This window comes from Mesocricetus auratus, unplaced genomic scaffold (assembly GCF_017639785.1).
Source record: "Mesocricetus auratus isolate SY011 unplaced genomic scaffold, BCM_Maur_2.0 Super-Scaffold_4256, whole genome shotgun sequence".
Classification (NCBI taxonomy): Eukaryota; Metazoa; Chordata; class Mammalia; order Rodentia; family Cricetidae; genus Mesocricetus; species Mesocricetus auratus.
The window spans coordinates 39,458,656-39,481,703 of record NW_024429182.1 but is presented as its reverse complement, the minus strand read 5'-3'; the positions used below and the strand labels follow the sequence as shown (position 1 = coordinate 39,481,703).

General features: G+C 39.0%; 1 protein-coding gene across 1 annotated transcript in view; it reads right to left on the bottom strand.

Annotated features, from left to right (window-relative positions):
• Positions 1-307: 307 nt before the first annotated feature.
• Tmc1 (transmembrane channel like 1) overlaps positions 308-23,048 on the bottom strand; it is a 235,941-nt gene continuing 213,200 nt past the window's right edge. Inside the window, exons 15-20 of the mRNA XM_040741971.1 lie at positions 19,176-19,243; positions 11,662-11,901; positions 8,216-8,341; positions 4,329-4,407; positions 4,161-4,212; positions 308-633 (exon numbers count right to left, since the gene is read on the bottom strand). Coding sequence (XP_040597905.1) covers positions 611-633; positions 4,161-4,212; positions 4,329-4,407; positions 8,216-8,341; positions 11,662-11,901; positions 19,176-19,243 — 588 coding nt within the window. The 3' untranslated portion in view covers positions 308-610. The remainder of the gene's footprint in view (positions 634-4,160; positions 4,213-4,328; positions 4,408-8,215; positions 8,342-11,661; positions 11,902-19,175; positions 19,244-23,048) is intronic.

Here is a 23,048-nt window from a genome sequence, read left to right as displayed (position 1 = left end):
ACAAAAATGCTGGGCATATGTGAGAGCTGATGGGTAGAAAGATGGGGGATGTTACATTTTTAAAGTGAGCCAATTCTCTTAAAATTAATATTATATCAATATGACATTTATGTATGTGAGAAAGAAATTCTACCAGATCGATGAATTAACACACGAAACAGTTAATTAGTGAATGATCACAGTGAGTATCTCATGCTGGTAGTTATAAATTTAAAGGGTAAAACATGCTAATATAGCCCCATTCACAATTTAAGAAACTAAATCTGTCTGTAGGAAGAAAGTCCATATGAGGAAATGTTGACTTTTTAATTTTTATCACTAGATCACACACCCATTTAAAAATGATTTGTTTGAGGCCATATGGGGGAAGAAAGAGAGAAGGCATCATAACCCAGACAAATACAGGATGTGATGAGATTCTTCTTGCTCCAGGAGAGCTGATGATCCCTTGATAGATGGCTGTGACCTTGACCTTGATGACCAATCAGCGGTAAAACACAATGCAGTGGTTCACCAATGCTAGTTCACTGGCCCGTCCCGTCGTAGCTCTCTCTACATTCAAAAACGGAAGTGAAGAGCCCTTCTGAGCCCCCCAGAATATTTGATAAAATTACTGCCCACCAGCAGCTGCAGCTGTTTAAAACAAGGGAGAGAGATGAAAAAAAGACAGATGAACATTCAGCTCTCTGTGCACATAATGATTCTAAATGAGGTAGTTTAAAATCTATTATCTTCCCAATTTGTTCCACTTTACAACAATATTTGGAATTTTATAGTCAAACTATTTCTATGTCATTTTAAAAAGTTCTCACAAATTCTAGAGAAAGGAGAATGAAAGTAATACTTATTTAGTACATAGTTAATGTTTACGCAATAAATATAGAAATCCATTTCTTTTCATTTTCTCAAATAAAAGAATTCCCTTTTGTCATTAGATACTCAGTACACATTTCTCAATAACTATAAACATTATGGGAACCAGACAATTATCATACTATATGTTATATCATTATTTCAAGCAAGAAAGATAATAGTAAATCTAAACTAGAATTTGTGTCATAGAAATCAAAACTTTCCACTCGCAATTTGAAGAATTAATCTGGTAACATTAAATTCCACATAGGCACTATCAGGATGTGTCTAATCCTTCATCTCTTGGTAAAACTAGACAATGCTCCAGTTTTATCAGTTCCTTAGGCTCAATTCCCTAAGGCAAACTGCATCCTATTAGGTAAACACTCTCCAAGTAACTGTGTGGATTAAGCAGAATCATTACAGAGAAAAAGAGACGTACTCCCCTCTCGGTGTAGAACAATATTTGCCTAGACTGTGAAGGTGAGTGCACTGGATTGAGCAAGCACACCTTGGGAGGGAGTATGCATGCCTGTCATGGAAAAGAGACCAGAAGCAGCAGTGATTTTGGGGAGCAGGAAAACCAGTAAGTAAACAGGAGACTTGTCAGTCTGAACAAACAGAAATCCTAAACCAGTGGAGAAAAAAAAAAAAGATGAGGAGCAACAGAATTTACACAGAAAACTCTCCAAAAGATACAAAAGTTGTTCTAGAAATGAAGAGCCAAGATAAGGAGAGGTTTTAGCTGAGAAGCAGCTGAGAAGATGGATGAGGAGGGGCATGGTGGTACATGACAGACTCCCAGGACTTTGGAAGCTGAGGCCGGAGGATGGCGAGTTCAAGACTCAAGATCAGTCTTGAAATACCTACTAAGTTTGAGACTAGTCTGAGCTATGCAATGAGACCCTATCTCAGAAAACAAATAAAACAAAAAGACAATCACAACCTCAGATCAATTTCCCTTCTTAGCACCAATGTGTACTTTCTTATCCTGGCAGAAGATTGGAGGACTTTACTTTTTTCCTGGAAAAAATAAAACAAAGGTATTCAATATCTAGAAAACTACAAGGAGTACCACAGTGATGACAAGAAGCTCACAAGAATGATTTATAAGCTAGGCTGGAGTTTGTGGTAACTTTTCTGGGACATGTAATGTGACTGGGAAGTAAAGATACAGGCATGGGCGTTCATGAGGTCTTTGAGCATGCCCCATATGTATACTCAGAGCATGGAAACTTGCTTTGAGCCTTGGATGTCAGAAGCCACAGACAAGCAGAGGGAAGGTGGTAACGGTGACACGTGTCAGAGGAAGACAAAGCAGCTTAAGGAAAAGAGACCATAAAAGCAGAGAAACTTCAAAAAGAGGAATTAGTATTTTCATAAAGACAAGATGCCTTTGTCTTCAACAAGAAGGGGATGCTATTTAGATACTAAGGTAGTTTGGCAAACGCCAATCCATGATAGCTGACATGAAAAGACGAAAGGAAATTTTGAAATTTAAAACTAATTGTCCATTGTTAAAGCAAAAAGGACAGAGTATAAAAAGTAAATAAGAATTTAAAGAACTGGTTTAGATGCCAAATATTAGGAATTCCACAAATATAAAATGGCTAGAAAGAAATCACTAGCAAGTAATTTCAGAAAATTCCATGCAGTTAAAGGACACGAGATTCCAGAGTGATGAGGCCCTCTGATAAGTATGCAATCAACAGAGATAAAATATGGAAGAGTGTGATTGGATGAGTAGCAGAAATTTGGATATTGAATTAGTGGAATAGAGAAAAATGTTAATCTTGAGAAAATTAGTATGTGTAATGATCACATCTCAACCCAAACAAGTGCTATGTGCAAAGTGCTTAGCAAGTGGATGAAAAAGAGCCAAATACTTTGCATTAGAATCAATAACTAATTGATAATAAAAAGAAGAGGTAAAGAAACGTGCAATTTGGAGATGACTATGGCAAGAACCAAGTAAGAGCTGAAAAAGTTTCTCTTGATATAGTTGGGATGGGCAGCCGAGAGCAGGGCTACCGTCTAGAATAAGGGAAAAGGTGCATTGTTGTAAAAGAGTTCATAACCATGTGTTCCTCTGCAGTGCTCCTATGCAGCATTGGTTAGGAAAAGACAAGTCTGCAAACTGTATATCACTGTTATCACCCATGTCAGCTTCTCATGATTGATGCTACATTTCTGCATGCTGGGGGGAAAAACACATTTTTAAAACTTAAAGGAGAAGAAAGCAATGTTTTGAGTCATGCTCTTTGGGGCCATCCAGCATTTCCTCCCTTTTCTTAAACTTTCTACTACTAGAAAGAATTTTAAAGTTAGGAATCAACTTATAAATAAACTTGGAAAAGATTTTCATTCAAGTTGTTGAGTATCTCTTTGCTGTTGTTTTGGTAGTGGTGTGGAGGATGGTGCTGGATCAAGACCCATTATTAATTGTTGCCAATAAAAGAACCCTTTATTTGAACAATGATGCACTTCCTCATCTGCAGAGGTCTAGGTCTACCTTCACCACCATAGATACACAAATCCTCCTTGTAATACTATTAAATAGTGATAGTAAATAAAAAGGCTTTATACCTTTATTTTACTGAATATTTACAGTCTATAGCTAGTTATACCTGTAAATGCAGATACTCAGCAGGTGGAAGGTCAATTATATTTTAAACATTGAAGAGGTTTAAAAAGCAGTGTAACCAGCCTGCTAACACACACCTGCAATCCTAGTTGTATGATAGAAGCCAGAAGATTGCAAATTCAAGGATATCCTTGGCTAGAGTGAATACAAGCCCAGCCTTGGAAACACAGTGACAGCCCACTTCAAAATAAACAAATAAAAAGAAGTCTGAGGACAGTTTTATAGTACAGCACTGGACTAATCCTTAGTGCTGAGAAAATAATAAAAAGTAAAAGGTGACAAGTCAGAAAAAAATTCCAATGGTGAAGATAGTGAGTTCAGAGGAGGATACCAAAGGAATTTTCCCACTTACAAAACTAGCCCTATGGCATTTGTTATTTGCACATGACCAAAGGGAAGTCTTCATCATTTTCTTTCAGGTTTTAAAGATCGTTTTTTCAGCTATACTCCTAAGTTTTACACTGTTGAATTTTTCCATCCTTTTTTCTAATCCTTCTCCTGTGGAAGAGAAACAAACCCCTTGAGAAGATCTTAGACAATGGATGGTGCAAACCATGGGATAAGCAGCTGAGAACAATGATGAGCTGGCCATCAAATGCCTTGTATAGAGAAAGGATGAGTATACTCTGACGAACACAAATCCAAACAAAAACACATCACCAACCTGCTCGAGCAGCTGCCATTTTCTTGTTTCGCAGTTTGTTCTCCAAAGCTTGCTACACAATAAAAAAAGAGAGAAGACTACATTCAGATTTATTCTAATTGATATTGGTAAAGATGTTATCACACACACACACACACACACACACACACACACACAGCTATATTGTACCATTTTCATCTTCTTCTTTAGATCCAGATTCGCTGCTTTCTGGCCCTTGGCAGTAGCATTGAGATAATAGATGGTTAAACTAAATGAAAAAATAAGATAGAATAAAACAAAATTGATGGCATTTCTCAGTTTCAGGTTATCCTCCTTGATACTATATTAACCAATGTTAGCATAAAATGGATACAAGGTACTTACTAATCAAAAGGTGATATTCTACATGTAACAACTGAAATCCAGAGAAGTAAAGAGGTGTACTTAGTATCCATGTCTGGAGATACCCATTTATTTAGGAGAGAGGCTGAAGCAAGAGGATTTCATGTTCACTGGCTAGACTACATTGCAAGTTCAAGGCCAGGTAAGGAAACTTAGCCTTGGGGATATAGCAGCAGGTCACTTGTCTATCATGAGTAAAGCTATAGGTTCAATCCCCAATACCAGTGAAATAAAGTATAGTTAACATAGACAATGACTAGGACAAAGCCAGAAAGTTGACCCAAAGGTTTTGACTGTGCCACCTCATATGCCATCCATCATTCCACGGGGCCCAGTATTAGCTTCTTGGAAGTGTATTACCATCAGCTTAAATTCTAATTACAGTGCTCGTCTGAACAATGGCAATAGCAACAATGAAAACAGTGGGTCTGCTGGAGTTTAGGCAATGTGTTAAATGTTTATACCTTAAACTCCATATTTGGCCTTTTAGCCTTTGTGACCAAAACTACAATCCTCAAGGGCATAACTTCATTAACATGGATCCACGCCCCACTCCCCTAACCCTCCCCCTGCATAGAACACAGCATTTGTATTTCTCCCTTCCTCAAAAAGAAACTGTTTTACCAAGGAATAATTTCAGATTTTAAATGTCATTTACATTTCTAGAAAAAACAAATTCCAGCTCAACAATTCTGACAAAATAAATATCCTTATTTTCTCTTTAGGCAAAATGAACCAGCAAAAGGGAACTGTAGTAAAAAGGAAAGATAGCTGGTGCTGGCCTCAATACAAATAACTGGAGATTAAACACATTTTCTCTGCCCACCCACATGCCAGAGACTATCCTTTATGAGCCATCTGGTGCTGGCAGCATAGCTATTGACACGGTTTAGTTGGATTTATCTCTCATGTGGATAGCTAGAGTTTGCCTAAAATTACATACATGAAAACATCTGGGGCAGCATCTGGCATGAAACTCTCTGTCTCTCTCCATCTCTCTGTCTCTGTCTCTATCTCTGTCTCTCTCTGTCTCTCTCTGTCTCTGTCTCTCTGTCTCTCTGTTTCTCTGTTTCTCTCTTTCTCTCTCTCTCTCTCTCTCTCTCTCTGTGTGTGTGTGTGTGTGTGTGTGTGTGTGTGTGTGTGTGTAGAGTAAGAATTTTCTTGAAGTTTCTGGACATAGGGAAATGTAAATGTCTCACAAATCATTTTCAGTCCTGTGATTCCCTGTGCATCTTAAATGAGTGTGCCTTGCATATACTTCCTTGCCTCACATTCACTGACAGCACTTACAGAAAACCTAAATGCTGTGTGAATACTGAAAACCATCCAAGTGGATTTAATATAATCTACTGGGAAATTCAAAATGCTTGTTACATTCTATAATTAATGGTAATAAAAATCCATGCCAATTGTTAGTGCCTCTTGAAGAAGAATGTGGGACCATGGAGTTTGGAAAAAATTCAGTGGTAAAATGCAATGTGGATTTTAAGTCCATAACTTAGAACAAAATTCAACCCCGTTAAGGACTCCTTTTTAAACCTTATGATGCTGCTCTCTGTCTGTGTTAAGTACTGTGAAACTGTGGCTCACACATCAAAGTCATCACCCTAGAGTGCTTTCTTTAGTTCTTGAACCAAGAATGCTCTTTAGATTTTGTTTGGGGGGGGTTCAAGACAGAGTTTCTTTGTGTAATTGTCCTGGAACTTGCTTTGTAGACCAAGCTGGCTTTGAACTCACTAAGATTCACCTGCCTCTGCCTTCCAAGTACTGGAATTAAAGGTGTGGGCCACCATCACCCAGCTACATCTTTATATGTTTAAGTATTTGTTATGACCAATTCTGTCTCTTGTCCTATACTATCTACTTCTGGATATTTAAGAATATGCCCTGAACCTGCCTGGTATGCCAAGTTTTGACCATTGAGTCATAAGTGTCCCAGGATAGCTACAGATGAGGCTCAGCACCTGTGTAGTCTACAGTGTTGTGTTTCTGTATCAACAGTTTTTGGACACCCTGAACCATTCCCTACAAGTGACTTTTAGGCCTTCCGATAGCCCCACTGATTCCAAACTTTGTTAGTACAAACGAGCAGAAGAAACCAACACAAGAGGGAGAAGTGAGTCTTTGTCACACTGATCAACCACCTCGTTTAGGAGCAGATCACCCATTTGTTAATGACAATGTGATTAATGTAGCTATTCCTTACGATTATTTTTGGTTAAAAAAATTAGTTACCATAGGGTACCTAAGGCAACAGAAGCATAAATTCTTGAGGAAGTTTGGTGGGTCTTTAGAGACAGGCATTCCAATAGTGTTGTCCCTTTTGTTTAAAAATAACTCTCATGATAAATTATTAATATAGTAGCAAAAGCTCCCCTTTGTGGTTGGTCTGTCTGTCTATGTGTGTGTCAGACAAGATCTCATCTATACTTATTAAAGTAACTTGGGAACCAAAGGCTACAGGATCCTTATTAACATGCTCTCAGAAACCACACTCTCAAGAAATTGTGGAGAAAGAAAATCAATTCTAGGGCCACCTGGTGAATGATGCCTCTAACATGCTTAATCTACAGACCAACTCTGATTCTTAATAAGGTTCTATGAAACAACATATAACAGTAATCTTTGTTACTGTTAAATTAGCTCTGATTTAGTACCTCTCCTATCTGTAAGGTGTTTCCATACATGGACTTTGAATTTCCTGGAAAGGGTCTGTCTGTGTCCCACTTTTCCTGTTAGTATGCATATCACTTAGGAATGAGCGTGTTTTTGAATTTGTAAAAGTGGAGATGGGCCTTCTTCTCATCCCTTTCTGTGACTATGAACATGAAAATGGCCACAAGAATAGTCTCAAGAACTAGGTCAGCCTCCAGCTTGTTTATTTCAAGTTAGTTGGAGTTTCAGCCCTAATTTTTGTTCAGTCCTCCACATCAACCTTGTGGGTAACAGCACCCCTGGAAGTGGCTTCATACTTTGTGCCCTTGACCTAGAGCAGTAGTGGTTCCAGACTTCTTCGCTAGGAGGGCCTAGCAGATGAAACAGTGAGTGTCTCTCTTAGTTCTTCCAGAAAACAAATATTTTGTAATACTGGAGCCCAAAGTCCAAAGGCAGAAAGGAAAATAGCAACAAAATCTTTCTTCTCAATGTCCTTTTGTAAATCACTCTGACTTTGCAGAGATAGTGTGGGCTAACTAGGAGGTGCTCTGCTCCTCTAACTCTGTTACTGTGGATGCATAGTTATTGACAACCCTCTAAGAACAAAAAGAATGGATTGATTTTTAATGCTCCTTAGGCCTTTAGCCCTAAAATATAGCCTAGTGGGTCCCCAAGGGGAATATTAACACAGAGGCTCATCATTCTGTATTCACAGCCATCTGCTTTATGGAACAAGAGGTGGAGGTCATGCTGCGAAGGGAAACTCAACATGCTGATTAGATTTAGCGTTTAGCATTTATGTTTCCCTTGCTTTAGCTGTTTACTGATAATTATTTTCGTTACTTGGGAACAAATCCTAGGGAGGCAGAGACAGATGCAGATGGTTGTGAATCACATCCAGTAGGAGCAGAAGACGGTTCGCATCATTTCACGCCCATCATCATGCAGTCAGCAATGCATTTGGTTAGGTTTCAACACAACCCTTTGGGGATAAATGGAGCCCGAGAACAAACACGTACGCCATCACCAGAACAACAGCAATGACCAGGCCGGGGTTAGAAAGCTGCCTCAGGATCTTCGCCATCCAGCTTGGGAAATCATGTTCCAGGGTCTCACCAATGACTTCAAACATCCTGTTTTTACCACTAGTGGTGATAGTGGGGGGTTGAGTTTAAAACAAATGTAAAACATATGGTTACAGTGAGATAGGAAAATATTCTCCAATACTACATAGGTTCTCTTGAGGGTTAAGATCTGATAGTAAGCGGCCCATCTACTCTGACCACTTCTTGATAACAGAAGATTACAAGATAAGCAGAGCAGTCTCCTCCCAGTACACACTGAGGAAAAGCACTTAGGAAAATTACTCACAGCTTCAGAAGATTTTTTAAATATTGTTCTGCTAAAATTTTGATTGAATGGTATTTTATGTGTGGCAAATAAATCGCTCCCTAGCCAGCTGCTCTGGAAGGAAGCTCTCTCTGAACTCAGTATGCAGTACACTCAGTTTTTAATTGGCTTTGGAAATGAACACAACAAATAATAGAGTGGTGGAATAAAATCTATGGATAACCCAACATCTAATTCCACAACATGGCTTCTACTCATTGCCCATCAGAAATCACTTATCAGAGGTCTAAGTGGGCAACTGCATTCCTGGAGGAGGAGCCTTGCACCCTCAGGTCTCTGATGCTGGTCAGCTCCCAGTAAATCCAGTTAAGGCTTTCGTTAGAGGAAAATCAGCTCCTCTGAACTAGAACAATGAGAGCAGCATGTTTTAACCTAGTGTGGAGTGTCTGGAATCAGTGAACTATTCATGGTGCCAAGTTACTCCCTTTGAATGCGTACTGTAAAAAGTTGTAATTCACAGAAAAGTGGAATGGGCATATTTTCAGTTTAAAAGTTATTATGGTATATATGCTTACTTTTGGTTTTTAATCTTTTACTATTTAAACAAAATAAATAAGCCCCACAAATCCCAGATCAGATGGAGTTTTTCCGACTTCAGATGGGACAAATACAGCAGACATGGTGTGACCCCAAGTAGTTATCTGACTATGGATTATAGTGTTTTCTTTTACAAAAAAAATATAAGAGCTGACTCATAAAATCTAACTGTAAGTGACTAATGCTGACACTGTGCTCACTGGTAAGCTCCACATTCTTTATAGTGGAGACTTCTAAACATAGACAATGAACATGAACAAGCATGAACAAATGCCACAATGCTTGGTGATATTGCTTTAGGTCCTTGGGCATATGAACACTATTTAATTGCTAAATATTTCCAGACTTGTCATGTTACATAGGATGATTTTTTTGCAGGAAGAAAAGTGTAAAATTGCTACAATAAAAGAAGGCAGGGGAAACTGAAGAACTATAAACTTCAGAATTATTCACGCAGGTATGGAGACTATTTGTTCAGAGGAAACATGACTGACCACTTAGAAATAATTTCCTCATATTTCCTCAAAGAAATAGTTTTAAAATTACCAACGGTATAAATTAAATAGCCTTACTTGTTTTAACAATTTTCTAGAAAATTTAGCAGAATGTTCTAGAAAAGCTCATCAAGTTGTTTTGCCAACGGACTGTAAAACATCTTAGCTGAAAACACACCAATAGTCTGAAAACAACCCGACAGAACTAGTGTACTCCAGTTCAAATCTGAAGACAAAGTTCTAGTTTCATATTAACCTCCTTCAAATTTATTGTTGCTGGTTTGCTACTCAACCAGGCATCAGAAATGGTCTAGGAGCCTTCCCTCAGCAGGAGGGAAGCATCTCAAAACCCAGTTCCTAAGGGTAGAAAAACCACAGGAAAGGTGATTCCTGGTCTCATTCCAGAACACAACAGCTTTGGAGTATATGTGTGTGTTGAGGCCTGGGTCCTAAGCATTGGTTTTTCTCCAAAAGAGGTAAGTTATTCACAGTCACTGCACCTAAATGTGCCAATCAGAAATTTATGGTAAAAGTCACATACAATGTCATTCTTTCCATCTTTTGTTTCTCAGAAAAAATCAGTGTAAGCTGTTATTACTGAGGAACCCAAGAATCTAGAGAACCAGAGGGAATGCAATTTAAGGAGATAAAATTGTGCAATGTTGCATGTCTCTGTCTGGTAATTCATGCCTGAATCCAGTTGTGTCATCAGCCAGCTTGGCATTTATGTTTACCTTACTTTGTGTAAAAGAGAAAAGTGTTTTGCTCGGGAGGATGAAGATCAGCTCCCTAGTATAAGGTAAAAAAACATTTTTAAATGTATCTAAGAGACAAAATCACATGGGTAGGTTTCATTTAATGAAAGACTTTTCAAGGGCTTGTGTTTTGAATTTTGTTTTCAGATTAAGATGTCAGCTTCAAGACTGTAATTTCCTATTTAGTCTCCAGATGTCACTGTCTGCATTATTAATTCAACCTACTTGCCAACAGATATGTGAGCATATGTGTGCTTGCACATGCACACACAAGTGTACAAGCCAACACTTAGAGAAAGACAGAGAGAGATGTTGAAGACTTATTAATGTCAGTTTCCCGAGTCTGATAGACACCAGCTAGTTCTCAACTATTCTCAGAAAAATAACTGAGGCAAAAAAATTTCATTGGTGTGAAAACATGCCCCCTTTACTTAGTCTTATGCAACAAACACTTCTGACTTAAGAAATCTCTTGGGTGTGACAGCACAAGGGGACGATTCTATGTGATCATTAGAGCACTGGATCTGGCATCTACAAGGCTTCATGCCTTCACGTCCTCTTCATATCAAATGCATGCTGGCCAGTAACAATATGTAGAGATAACTGGGGGACTTGTGATAGGTTCATGAGTAGCTTTGAGGGAATGAAATCCTGTCCTCAAGACCTCAAAGATACTACTTCTTGATGGGAGTAGCTATAGAAAAGCTAACTTTAATGAGTCAAAGCACTTTCCTGAACCTTGATTGCTGATTTGAGTGACTTGTGGGTAGAAAACAGATGTGGAACTAAGGAGTATACCACTTTTAAATTCTTGGAAACCTTTTGGATCACAATGTATACAACTCTCGTTCGACACGTATCATTGTTTAGTAATGATTCCACTTATTATTTGATGGGTGGGAAATCTATTTTTTCAAGGTTCACATGAAATCTAACCATAACTGATTTATGTGTGAATGTGATGATGTTTATAGCATCAGGAAAACATGTCTAGACTAGGAGTGTCAAGGGTTGCTCTTGACTCTCCCAAATATGGAAACAGCAGGACTTGGTATCTAGATTGTATCCTTACAGAATGTTTTCCCTTTTTGACTATCAAGTGAGACAATATATGGAAATTGTCTGAATGATCCACATCACATGCTGACATGACAGAATCATTTCTGTCAATGACAAATGTCATGTTTTTAGAAGCATGAACAGTGAGTGGCCATTCCCATTTCAACCCAAAATGAATACTGTGTTCAAGTCAAATCTGAAAAATGAGACCTGAAGGGTCCACAATCAAAAGATGGCGGGAGAGAGACGATCATGTACAGGACAGGCATGGTGGACAAGAAGAGGATGAGCAGCAGCATGCCAAGGTAGAAGTTGTTGGATCTGGAAGCTTTAAAGACTCTGGCCTCAGGAACATTGCAGCACATCACAGCCCAGCACTGGAAATACATGGATGTGTGGAGCCGGAGGATGTTGATGCCTGGAAGGCTAGGGGCAAAGAAGGAGCCCATCCTGGAAAGGAATCAGAACACTCTTCAATTCTAAGTCCATCACCATGTTGCACAGATCTGTTCATTTTACATTGCTCCTTTTACCAAAATAAAAAAATCCATGATGTTAGCACAACCATAAAGACCATGTCCATAAATAGTCCTGACTAGCCTGCTCCCACCTTCTAAATATGTTTTACCATTTCCCCTATATGTGTGTATTTTATATAATTATTTCATAGAAATTGTCATAAACTAAATCTGTTTCATTAAAAAACGCAAAAACCAAGAGTAAACATATGTTCAATTCTTTTGTTTCCTTCTTTCTTTTGCTCTTAGTCAATTCAGTTCCCTCCAATATTCCTATCATTGACTAGCATATTTCAAAATAGAAGTTTTCAAATAATAGACCTGTAAGGGCTCTCCTTCGTTGAAATAAACTGTACACTTAGATTAGTCACTTTTCCACAGATAACTTTTGCTAGGGGAAGAGAAAAAAGATGTATGCTAATGCTATTTTATTTTCATAGTAACTACGGTGCTTTAGAGCTGATGGGAAAGATACTGATATCTAATATTATACTGAATTTCATGACATCATTTAAATTTAGTTTAATTGATTTGTGTATCTGACTTTTAAAAAGCACTGTAAAACATTATTTTGAACTGGAACTGTTTAGGTGATGCCATTTTTACTTGATATCTTAGTTGGTTACTCCAGAAAAAGTAATTGCAATTTAAGCTTGATAAGAAAGTCCTTTTACACAGTAATCTGAGTTTCAATACATCAGTCAAAAACAAAAAAAAACTCTGTACTTATTTTGTAAATAGAGTAGATCCTTATTTTTTTTAACTGTCCCAACTATAATAAAGCTTTCAGAACTTTAGTTTTAATAGTTTGTATTTTCTAAGTACACATAGTAGATGTTTAACTAACTGCAGTTACTTTTAATTGTCACCCTGACACAAGTTAGTATCAGATAGGGAAAGAATATCAGTGAGAGATTGTTTAGATCAGATTGACTTGTGGGTAGGTCTGTGGGGAATTATCTTGATTACATTAAATTGGAAAGACCTTCCCACTATTTGTGGCACCATTCCCTAGACAAGGTATCTTAAACTGAAATAAGATAAGCACAATTAGGTATGTATTCATTCATTGTTCTCTGCTTTGTATTATAGATGGAATATGACTAGCTTTTTCAAGTTCCTGCTAACTTGATATTCCTGATATGATGGTATGTCACCTGGAACTGTGGGATATAATAAGTCATTGTTCCTATAAATTGCTTTTGTCTGGATATTTTAATCATAACAGGGAGAAAAACTAAGGAACTAAGTCAATGAAAATTTTGTATACTGGAGACGTTTTTTAAGCAGGGAAAAATCATCTTATTGCACATGAACCATCCTTTGAAAAGTGAAATCTTGCCACAATTTCAATTATCCTGTTTGTAGGGTGCCAAGCAACAAATCTGAATGATGTCATAGTGAACAGACTGCCAACATTGTAATGGGATATTTTAAAACATCACTGTGTACCTTTCCTACACATCACTGCATAACTAGGAAGAGAGAAGTTGGCATTCAAAAGAATAATAAGTTACTAATTGTCCCAGTTAATTCAAATTACTAATCTTGTACCTGGGACTGATCAGGTCCACCTTGTTCTAAAACTCAGGGTTGTATTTGTGACTTGTTTGGACCAATAAAAGGTGATTACATTATGATACATCAGCACTGGTTGAAAACGTTACAAGTCTTATGTGGTTTTGTGTCCTTCTCTTCCAACTGTCATGAGAGCAATGTTCCAGGTACAGGCTATTCCATCAGTAAATATCTCCAAAGTAAGGATAAGGCATGAGATCAGAGATCCATTTCAGTTCACACCAGATATTTCACTCCTCTAAGTTGTGAAAATGAGAGGAGAGGGGTTCTGTAGGGAGAGATCTTACACACCCGTAGCGCTGACCAATCCAAGACAAAATTTTACACACAATTCAAATTCTAGATTTTTCTAAAACTAACTACCTCTATGTGCATGTGGGGGTACATGTACACACATGCTACATGGAAGTGATTTATAAGACTATAAGAATGTCCATCAAAGAATATTGCCCATTCCTCTATAATGCAATTGTGACTGAATGTGGTATAGCTATGTTAGGCATAATTATGACTTGATTATTGTTTTCATTTGCACGTGTTAAGCATGACATAAGGAGATATAATTGTGTTTCAAGTTGACAAGAAGTGGATTTCTGATGACAAATCTTGGTTGTCTGATAGGGAAAGTCCTGTGTAAATGTCAATAAAGCACTGTTGGACAATAAGGAAGCAAGATAGGTGGGACTAGGAGTCGAGGAGGACTCTGGGTAGGAGAAACACAGGAAGTCATGATGTAGCCCGCCAGAGAAATAAGATTCTGAGCTTTTGCTCCGGTAAGAGAAATACTTAGATTAACAATTATGGGGTAAATACTTCAGTCAGAGCTAGCCACTAAGAAACAAGCAAGGCCAACAGCTTCATAATTAATATAGCCTCCTGTGTGTTTATTTGGGACTGATGAGGCTATGGAACCAGGCTGGCGGGAAGGCTTCTCTCAAGGAAGGCTTCCCTTTACAACTTATTCCTCCTTCTTTTCATTTTGTACTTATGTAATGTCATTAATTTTAACAATTTTCAAACTCCATGTATTTTAGTAGTATAGACCTACAAGAAACTTCATTTAGAACCAAAAATAGATAAAAAGAAGCTCTTCAAGACACATTACCATTAAAACATCAAATCTACAGACCAGATTACTCTTGATTAAGTATTGTGCTTATACTGATCTTTTAAAACATAATACATAACTAAATATAGACTATAGGTAGTTACTTATAATAGTCAGAACTTACAGTTAGGTTTTCTAGATATACAGAGATATATTGGAGTTAGATAGTCTTCAAACCTTTCAAAGACCTTCAGAAAATGGCATTTAAAATGGTTTAGGGTTTTTCTTGACAACGAGAAATGTCTGCTCCTAACAGCACCAATTACATCTGAGAGGAAGATGGGCATCAAAGAAACTTGGTATGGAGTTTGCTTTCAACAAGGCAAGATTAGACATTTGGGCAAGAAACTGCTCTTGCCTAGACTGCTTGACTGTTGCTGTATAAACTGGACATGCAGGACCCACAGGAAAGTGACTGCTGAACTCAAACAGTCCTACAAGGCTCCTGCTTCATGGAAGAGTATATGAGACTTTCTGCAGAACACAGAAAAATGACTGACAGACTGCAGATGCAGATGGACAATTTGAAATTTCCTGCTTTGCTGAGAAGTGTTCTAGACACACTGTGGCCTATGGGCTGAAGATGGATGCCCCAACATTACAGAGGAACTTCAGGTTACTATCCAGGTAGCGAGATGTCTCTGTCAATTCTAGTGTTTATATATTATAATTCTGTGGTCTTTGATAGAGTTGAAGGCAGATAGTTATAATTATAGTTTTTCTTAGTTATGATAAAAGATAAGCTACATATAGGACTTTGGACTTACAAGGATGGGATAGATGATATTTTCTTTAAATCTTGCTGAATGTTGATAGACAAAATATTGTGACTGTGTTCTTACTTGATAACTGTTCTGTTATATATAATTCGACTATGCTAAAGTTAAGACCTTTCTTTTTGTTTAGACAGAAAAGAGGAGATGATGGGGGAAGTCCTGTGTATATGTCAATAAAGCACTGTTGGACGATAGGGAAGCAAGCTAGGTGGGACTAGGAGTCGAGGAGGACTCTGGGTAGGAGAAACACAGGAAGTCATGATGTAGCCCGCCAGAGAAATAAGATTCTGAACTTTTGCTCTGGTAAGAGAAATACTTAGATTAACAATTATGGGGTAAATACTTCAGTCAGAGCTAGCCAGTAAGAAACAAGCAAGGCCAACAGCTTCATAATTAATACAGCGTCTTTGTGTGTTATTTGGGGACTACAATGTGGCAGAGCCCAAGCGGCTGGCAGAGGAAAAGCCTTCCCTTTACAGTTGTCAACTTGACTACATTTGAAAGTAACCAAGACCCAAGCAACTTGGCATACATGTTAAGGATTTTTCTTCATTGGATTATTTGAGCTGGGAGACCCAGCCTAAATCTACATTATTTGAGGTTGGAAGATCCACTATAAATCTGAGCCACACCTTCTGGTGGCAGCCCAAATAAAAGGTCCTGGAAGAAAGAAGTTTGTGCTTTCAGTCTGCTTGCCCTTGCTCTCACTGGCAAGTGCATCTATCGTGAGGTATCCCTTCCCTGCTGTTAGAACCTACTTCTTTAGAATTCCCAACATTAACTGAAAACTAGAAGCTGAGACTCCAGCACCAGACAGGGACTGTTGAGACATCCAGTCTCGGGGACAGAACTGTCACCAAATCTTTGGCCTTTCTATCAAGAGGAAAGCCAATACTGCACAACTCAGACCATAGCCCGTAAGCCTGTCTAAAGATCACATATATATGTATTTCATTCTATTAGTTCTGTTCCTTAGAGAACCCTGGTAATACAGTAGGTGTACAACAATTTCAAAATCATCAGAGACTTGACAGGCATAACTTAGACAAACAAGTCTTGCCACAATAATGCTTAAGTCGTAATGGCTACATCATCTTGGTTTGTGACTTATGATCAGCTTGTCCCACTAAGTCCCTTGCACAGACCTAATGACATCGTCTGCCAGCTTAAAAAAAATCATTATACCATCTTAGCTTTATAAAATGACTTTCTCCTAAGACGATAAAAGCAAAGGGAAGCATTTTTTATTTGACCCTCCTTGTTGCTGCAGGGTCACACATGTATCAGATAAATTACTCAACCCTGAACAACTGAGAAAATGAGGGGAGAGAGGTGACAGGTCTTAATGGAGGCTACCCAATGAATCTGAAACTTCTTTCTCACACCATCCTTTAATATTTACTGCTCCCTTATATTCTGCTGTTTTTAAATATTACGTGCTTTTCCCATTTCATACCACAGAAATTTATGGTATTTTACTTTTAAACTAGGTGTGCAAATGAAGGTGTATTGATCATTAAGTTAAGTCACAACACATGTTTTCATTTTATTGATATTTGTGTAAGTAACCTATAATCTTCAGCAACTCTGAAAGCAATAATGGAATTCTGTAGTGGAACATAAAAATCCCTATCATATTTTGATTACTTCAATAGAAAATGGCTGACAGGCACTAGTTCCTCATGTTTATAGACTAACAGAATCACAATGTGTACGACCCTGTGCAGAAACAATCTACTATTCTTACATGCTACCCTTTCTGCACCTTCCTACCATACCACATTCTCACCCCCTCACCAACTCCCTGGAAGTTAGGCAAAGAATATCCATTCAAAACACTGACTTCATGCTAAGCAATTGAGTAATAGATATGCTGCCCCTGAAAATCAGGAGTGTGTGTTTGTTTGTTATATACACAAAACACAAATCACTTCCTGAGTTGTGAAGATCTGGAGGGAGGGATCTGTTTCATGTATTCATAGATTACTTGACTCTAAACAAAATTTAGTATGTAACTTAAAAGCTAGACTTTCCTAAAATTATATACTCTTGTACCTAAAGTCCTACTCAAATTCACCAGAAGCAAGCCTAACCAGTGTAAAAGAATGAACACAGAGTAGCAATACAGAGATTTCAAGCATGCAGATTTTTGCCCATTAACAAATAGTAAAAAACAATTAAATTTTCTCAGTATTATAGTATGAACAATGGCAGACTAGTCACAAAATTACAAGCAAAATCAGACAGGGTAGCAATTACAATGGCTTTTCTGACAATAAAAGTGATTTCTAGACCAGTCTGCTATGTTAGCTCTGAAAGAACACTATAGACATTCAGCATAAACCCGCACCAGTGCCATAAGAAGTCCAGAGGCATTGATGGCACTGAATGGATGCCAAAGGTAGGAGGAAGAGGTTTTGCACACTCTAGTAGTTATGCTGCCCATTTTCTGCCATGGAAGATGCTTCTCCTCTAGGAGATGAAGGATCAGAACCCATAGGAGCTGCTCCCTCACTCTCCTGGGACTGAGTCCTCAGGGTAGACCACTTTTTCATTCTTCCCTACATGGAGAATAAAGGATGTGTTCTTCTTAGCAATGCTCTGGATACAGGAGTCACATTTACAAAAAGTAGAAAGTAAGGGAGGGATCAGAAATTACATTCTTAATCATATCTGAGCTGATAACTAAAAAGAAAAAAAATGTAGTTTTTTTTTTGTATTTTGTACTGGTTCACCTATGGAGGCAGAAATCCAGCAGGTCCCATTGCTGAAATGATGGAGGCTTGGGAATGGCCCTTGTGTTACTGAAGCCAAAAGGTTTTCATACCTGAAGAGGGTTTCAGGCTCTATCAGCATACATTGTGTCTAATGAGCCTGATTGAAAGATTTGAATGATAAATGAAGTCAATTAATAAAGAAAAGAAAAGAAAACAGCATCTAAAACCATCCTGGCACCTATGATAGGACAGTGGTGTAGTTAGCTTTCAGGTAGAAAGAGCGTCTTCACTGTAACTGCCTGTGGGTTGGGAAGCTCACAGAGAGTGACAGAGTCTAAGACACATCATCCCCAGATGAATTGCATGCTGTGACTCAGTTTTTAAAACTCAAAACTGGTTTTCACTCTATCAACTTATCATAACCTGTCAGAATTTATAGTGAAAATGCTTCCACTTAATAGACAAGATGACAATCTTTTCATAAGAAATCCCTTGTGCAAATGGCCCTGCTCGACACATTACAAAGTTAAGATTTTATTTTTAACTTGAACTTCCTAAAATAGGTGTTGTATCTAGTTCTATAAGCTGCTAGATTTGGTAAGATTTTTTGTTAAAAAGTAGTTATCAAATATGCTTTTAGTGTGTTTAATATTGACAGGAAAATGTTATCAGTTTTTTTCAAAAGCCATGTGCGGGCAGCAACAGCTCATTCCTTACAGGAGCTAATGTGACTGACCATTGATGAATGATGGTTTCCTGTTCATTTCTGGTGTGACAGCATGTAAGAAGAGAATCGTCAATCAAGCAGAAAGAGCATAGACTCCCAATTTTTACTGAAGGAGAACTCTGCCAAATAGGATGATGACTGAAAATATGGAAAAAATAAAACTACCCACACCACTCTACCCACGAAAGTAAAGAACTAGAATCCATAGAAAGGCATCTTCATACCTAGCTGCAATTCCTTCTAGAACAACGACCTTGGAGACTTTTCCCTATTTGCTTAAGTGCCCCACAGTTGACATACCAGATCATGCCTTGGTTGAAGATCAGAGCGAGGACGTTGCCACTGATATCAAATTCTGTGTATGAAGGCTAAAGAAAACACATACACTGGGTTAGCATTTCAAACTGAAAGCAATCAGCAAGTGGTTTCTCATCAATATACCTAAGTCTACTACTCCCCCTTTAACACCAGTAGCAGAATAATGACTAGAATACATAAAGCAAGAAGGATCTAACACTTTTCAAAACACAAAGACTAATTTTAAAAACCAGATATGGAGCCGTCAAGATGACTTTATTGGTAAAGGGTGCTTGATGCCAAGCATAACTTACATTCAATCTTGAAGCCCAAATGGTGGAAAGAGAAAGCAACAACAACAATAGCAAAATCTCTAAACTTGTTCTCTGACCTTCACGCAAGTGCCCATGGTGTGTGTGTGGCATTCCCAAGTGAAAATATGGCAGGGCACTGTCTTCTACCTGACAACAAAAGGAAAGCCTATATCTTTTCATTAGAAACAATTTGACAGTACATAACAATGTTATCTGAAATGCTGATAAATTTTAATGAGAAATGAAACCATTTATATGGCCAACTTTAAAAACATACAATATCCTGGGACCATGATATACTGTTGCTGATAACTTTGAACAGTTTGGAAGACTATTATATCAGTGAAAACCCTGCTCTAATGTTAAACCAAAGTATATCATAGTCTACTATTTAGTATATTCATGTATTATTTTTTAAGAAATCCTATTTGGAACTGTATGTAGAAAAAAAAAAGGACCAGTATGTCATCAGCAAATGGAAGTGGCACAGAATTTTGTATATTTAATATTTTTCCAAAAAAGTGAATTAACTATAAAAAATAAATATAGAAAAAATATAATAAAATACAGGAAATACTAAACGGATTAAGCAGTTACTATGTTATAAACATTCCTGTCCTGCACAGGACAGCAGCTCCAAGCTGCTTTTAACTAGAGGTTCCCCAATAGTACTGCAATAGGTGTCAGGTTCTCTGGCAGGTGGGGCTGTGGAAGGGCCAGTCTAGCCAGTCTCTTCCAGGCAGGGGGGTTGGGGGCTGAGCAGGATGGAGAGTGTCAACAACCCAGAAGTCCCTCCTAATTACTGGAGAGAACAACACTGAGTAGGGAGACTTGCTAAAACAGTATCTCTCTTTATTGCATCAGATAGGCACTTATATAGGGCTGAGGAAGTGGGCAGGGACTTCAGGATGGAGTGAGGTGTAAGGGCCAGTAATATTTCACCATGTTAGCAGTAGCTGGGCAGAGGCAGTTTTGCTGAGTCACTCCTATGCAGAAGTGATAGGCCAATGACAGGTCACCAAACTCTAGCCAGGCTTAGAAAGTTCCACTAGGCCTTGCGTCTGGGCCTTTTTAGACCCAACAAATAGGTCCCTGTCCAAAGGCAGCTAATCCAAAGACTTCCTGGTAATACATTAGCTATCCTAGGAGGAAAGCTTCTAAGTCAATGAACTTCATCCTGATTAGCATGGACAATACAATTGGCTCCTTCTTAGTTCGAGATAGAGCATAGGAATTAAGAAGGCCAAGAAGATTGCATGAGAGACACATGGAGAATGGAAGGTTCCTAACAACACTGCAGATCCTGTGCTCTTCAATCCCAGTAACAAGCCCATCCTTCAACACACTCGTGCATACGCACATATATACACACATATATTAGCATGCACACATACATATACAAATACATGCATACTCATACACATATACATATACATACACACATGCACATACATATATACATGTACACATATGTATATACATACACATGGGCACATACACATAAGCACACCACAATGACCAGAAAAATCTCAATTTTATTTATGCCTAAGAACTCAGGGGCAGGATGGAAATCAAAGGGTAGAAGGAGAAAATAACCAGAATGTACTATATACACGTCCGAAATTGTCAAAGAACTAACTTAAATCATGTCGGGAGGCGTGTGTAAGAAGATAGAATAGGTCTCTAGTTTGAATGCTCAACAAAGATATCCTTATCAAGACTTCTGCTCTAAAGTCTTATGATTCAAGCCTCATTGATATCACTTTCCCCAGAAGCAATATGTGAGGAGCCGCCCTCGCTATCGCTATTGCCGTTAGAAGATGGCGCTGACATCTGCTGTCAGTTGGAGTTAACCGTTAGAAGATGGCGCTGACATCTGCTGTCAGTTGGAGTTAACCGTTTAAGCTGTGCCTCTCCCGTGGCGTCATCTGGGGTGATGTGCAAACCACCAATCCCGGCTCTACACGTCTCACTCGGAGCTCCTAGGCTTATATAAGGGGCTGGGTTTCTTAGCTTGGGGTCTCCCTCTAAGAAGCTGATCATCTATCTCTCAAGATGCATTAAAGCTTTACTGCAGAAGGATCCGAGTGTTCTGCGTCGTTCTTGCTGGCGAGACGGTAGCGCGGGACATCTGGTGCCGAAACCCGGGAACTCTTCAACATCGCCGGTGCCGCGGGAGACCCCTCGGAAGACGGGGCGGATTCAGAACTGCAGGGACGTAAGTTCAGAGAGGTATGCTTTATCCTGAATACCCCCTTTCTCGACTTTGGCCTTAGTTTGTCATCACCGTGGGACGGGTCAGTGGAGGCTTTGGTGCTAGTCCTGTTTGTCCTTCTCCTTCATCGTGGCTGGTGCTGACAGAACGGTGCTGTCAGTCTGGTGCTGTCAGTCTGGTGCTGTCAGTCTGGTGCTGTCAGTCTGGTGCTGTCAGTCTGGTGCTGTCAGTCTGGTGCTGTCAGTCTGGTAACGGAGTTGAGCGCCGTTTTTAGATAAGCCGCTAGCGCGATGGGGTTGTCACAGTCAGTGGTTACTGCCCTACAGACTGTGCTAAAACAAAGAGATCTTAAAATTGCACCACGAACACTTCAAAATTTTGTGAAGGAGGTAGATAGAGTGGCACCATGGTATGCTTGTTCCGGGTCCCTCACTGTGGCCTCATGGAACAAGCTAGGTAAAGAACTAGACAGGAAGCATGCAGAAGGAGATCTCCACTTAGGTACCAAAGCCATTTGGAAGCTAGTTAAAAACTGCTTGGAGGATGAGGCCTGTCACCCTGCTATAATAGAAAGTCAGGGAACCTTAGAGGAAGTTCAGGATAGCATGTCAGAAACTGAACGGAGTGAGAGAATGGGAGCTCGCAAAAGGAAAGACATGTCTAAGAAAAAAGGCCCTCCCCAAGAAGTTAAGAAAAGGGGGAGAGAAAGAAGGGAGTGATCATTCACCCCCTAACAAATCTAAGAAAAAGAAAAAGCCAGAATCTAGTCTATACCCTACAGTAGAGCTAGAAGCCTTGGAGCTAGATAATTCTGATTCTGACACTCTGTATTCTAGCGAAGAAGGTGGTCTAGAGGAGGAGGTGGCACGGTATGAGGAAGAAAGATATCACCCTGATAGACACCGGCCACTGAAAACAAAAATGAATGTGAGGCCACCGCCTATAAATCCGGCGGGCTCATGCCCCTCAGCGCCTCCGCAGTATGAGCTTCGGCTGAATACTGGTACTGACTCCTTTTTACCTTTAGAGGAACGGAGAAAAATACAAGTAGCTTTTCCAGTATTCGAGAATGCGGAAGGCGGAAGAGTACATACCCCCGTAGATTACAATCAAATCAAAGAATTGGCCGAATCCGTTCGTAATTATGGGGTCAATGCTAACTTTACCACATTACAGGTGGAAAGGCTTGCTAATTTTGCCATGACTCCCACTGACTGGCAGACGACAGTGAAAGCAGTGCTTCCCAACATGGGACAATACATGGAATGGAAGGCTCTCTGGTATGATGCAGCCCAGGTACGGGGCGGATTCAGAACTGCAGGGACGTAAGTTCAGAGAGGTATGCTT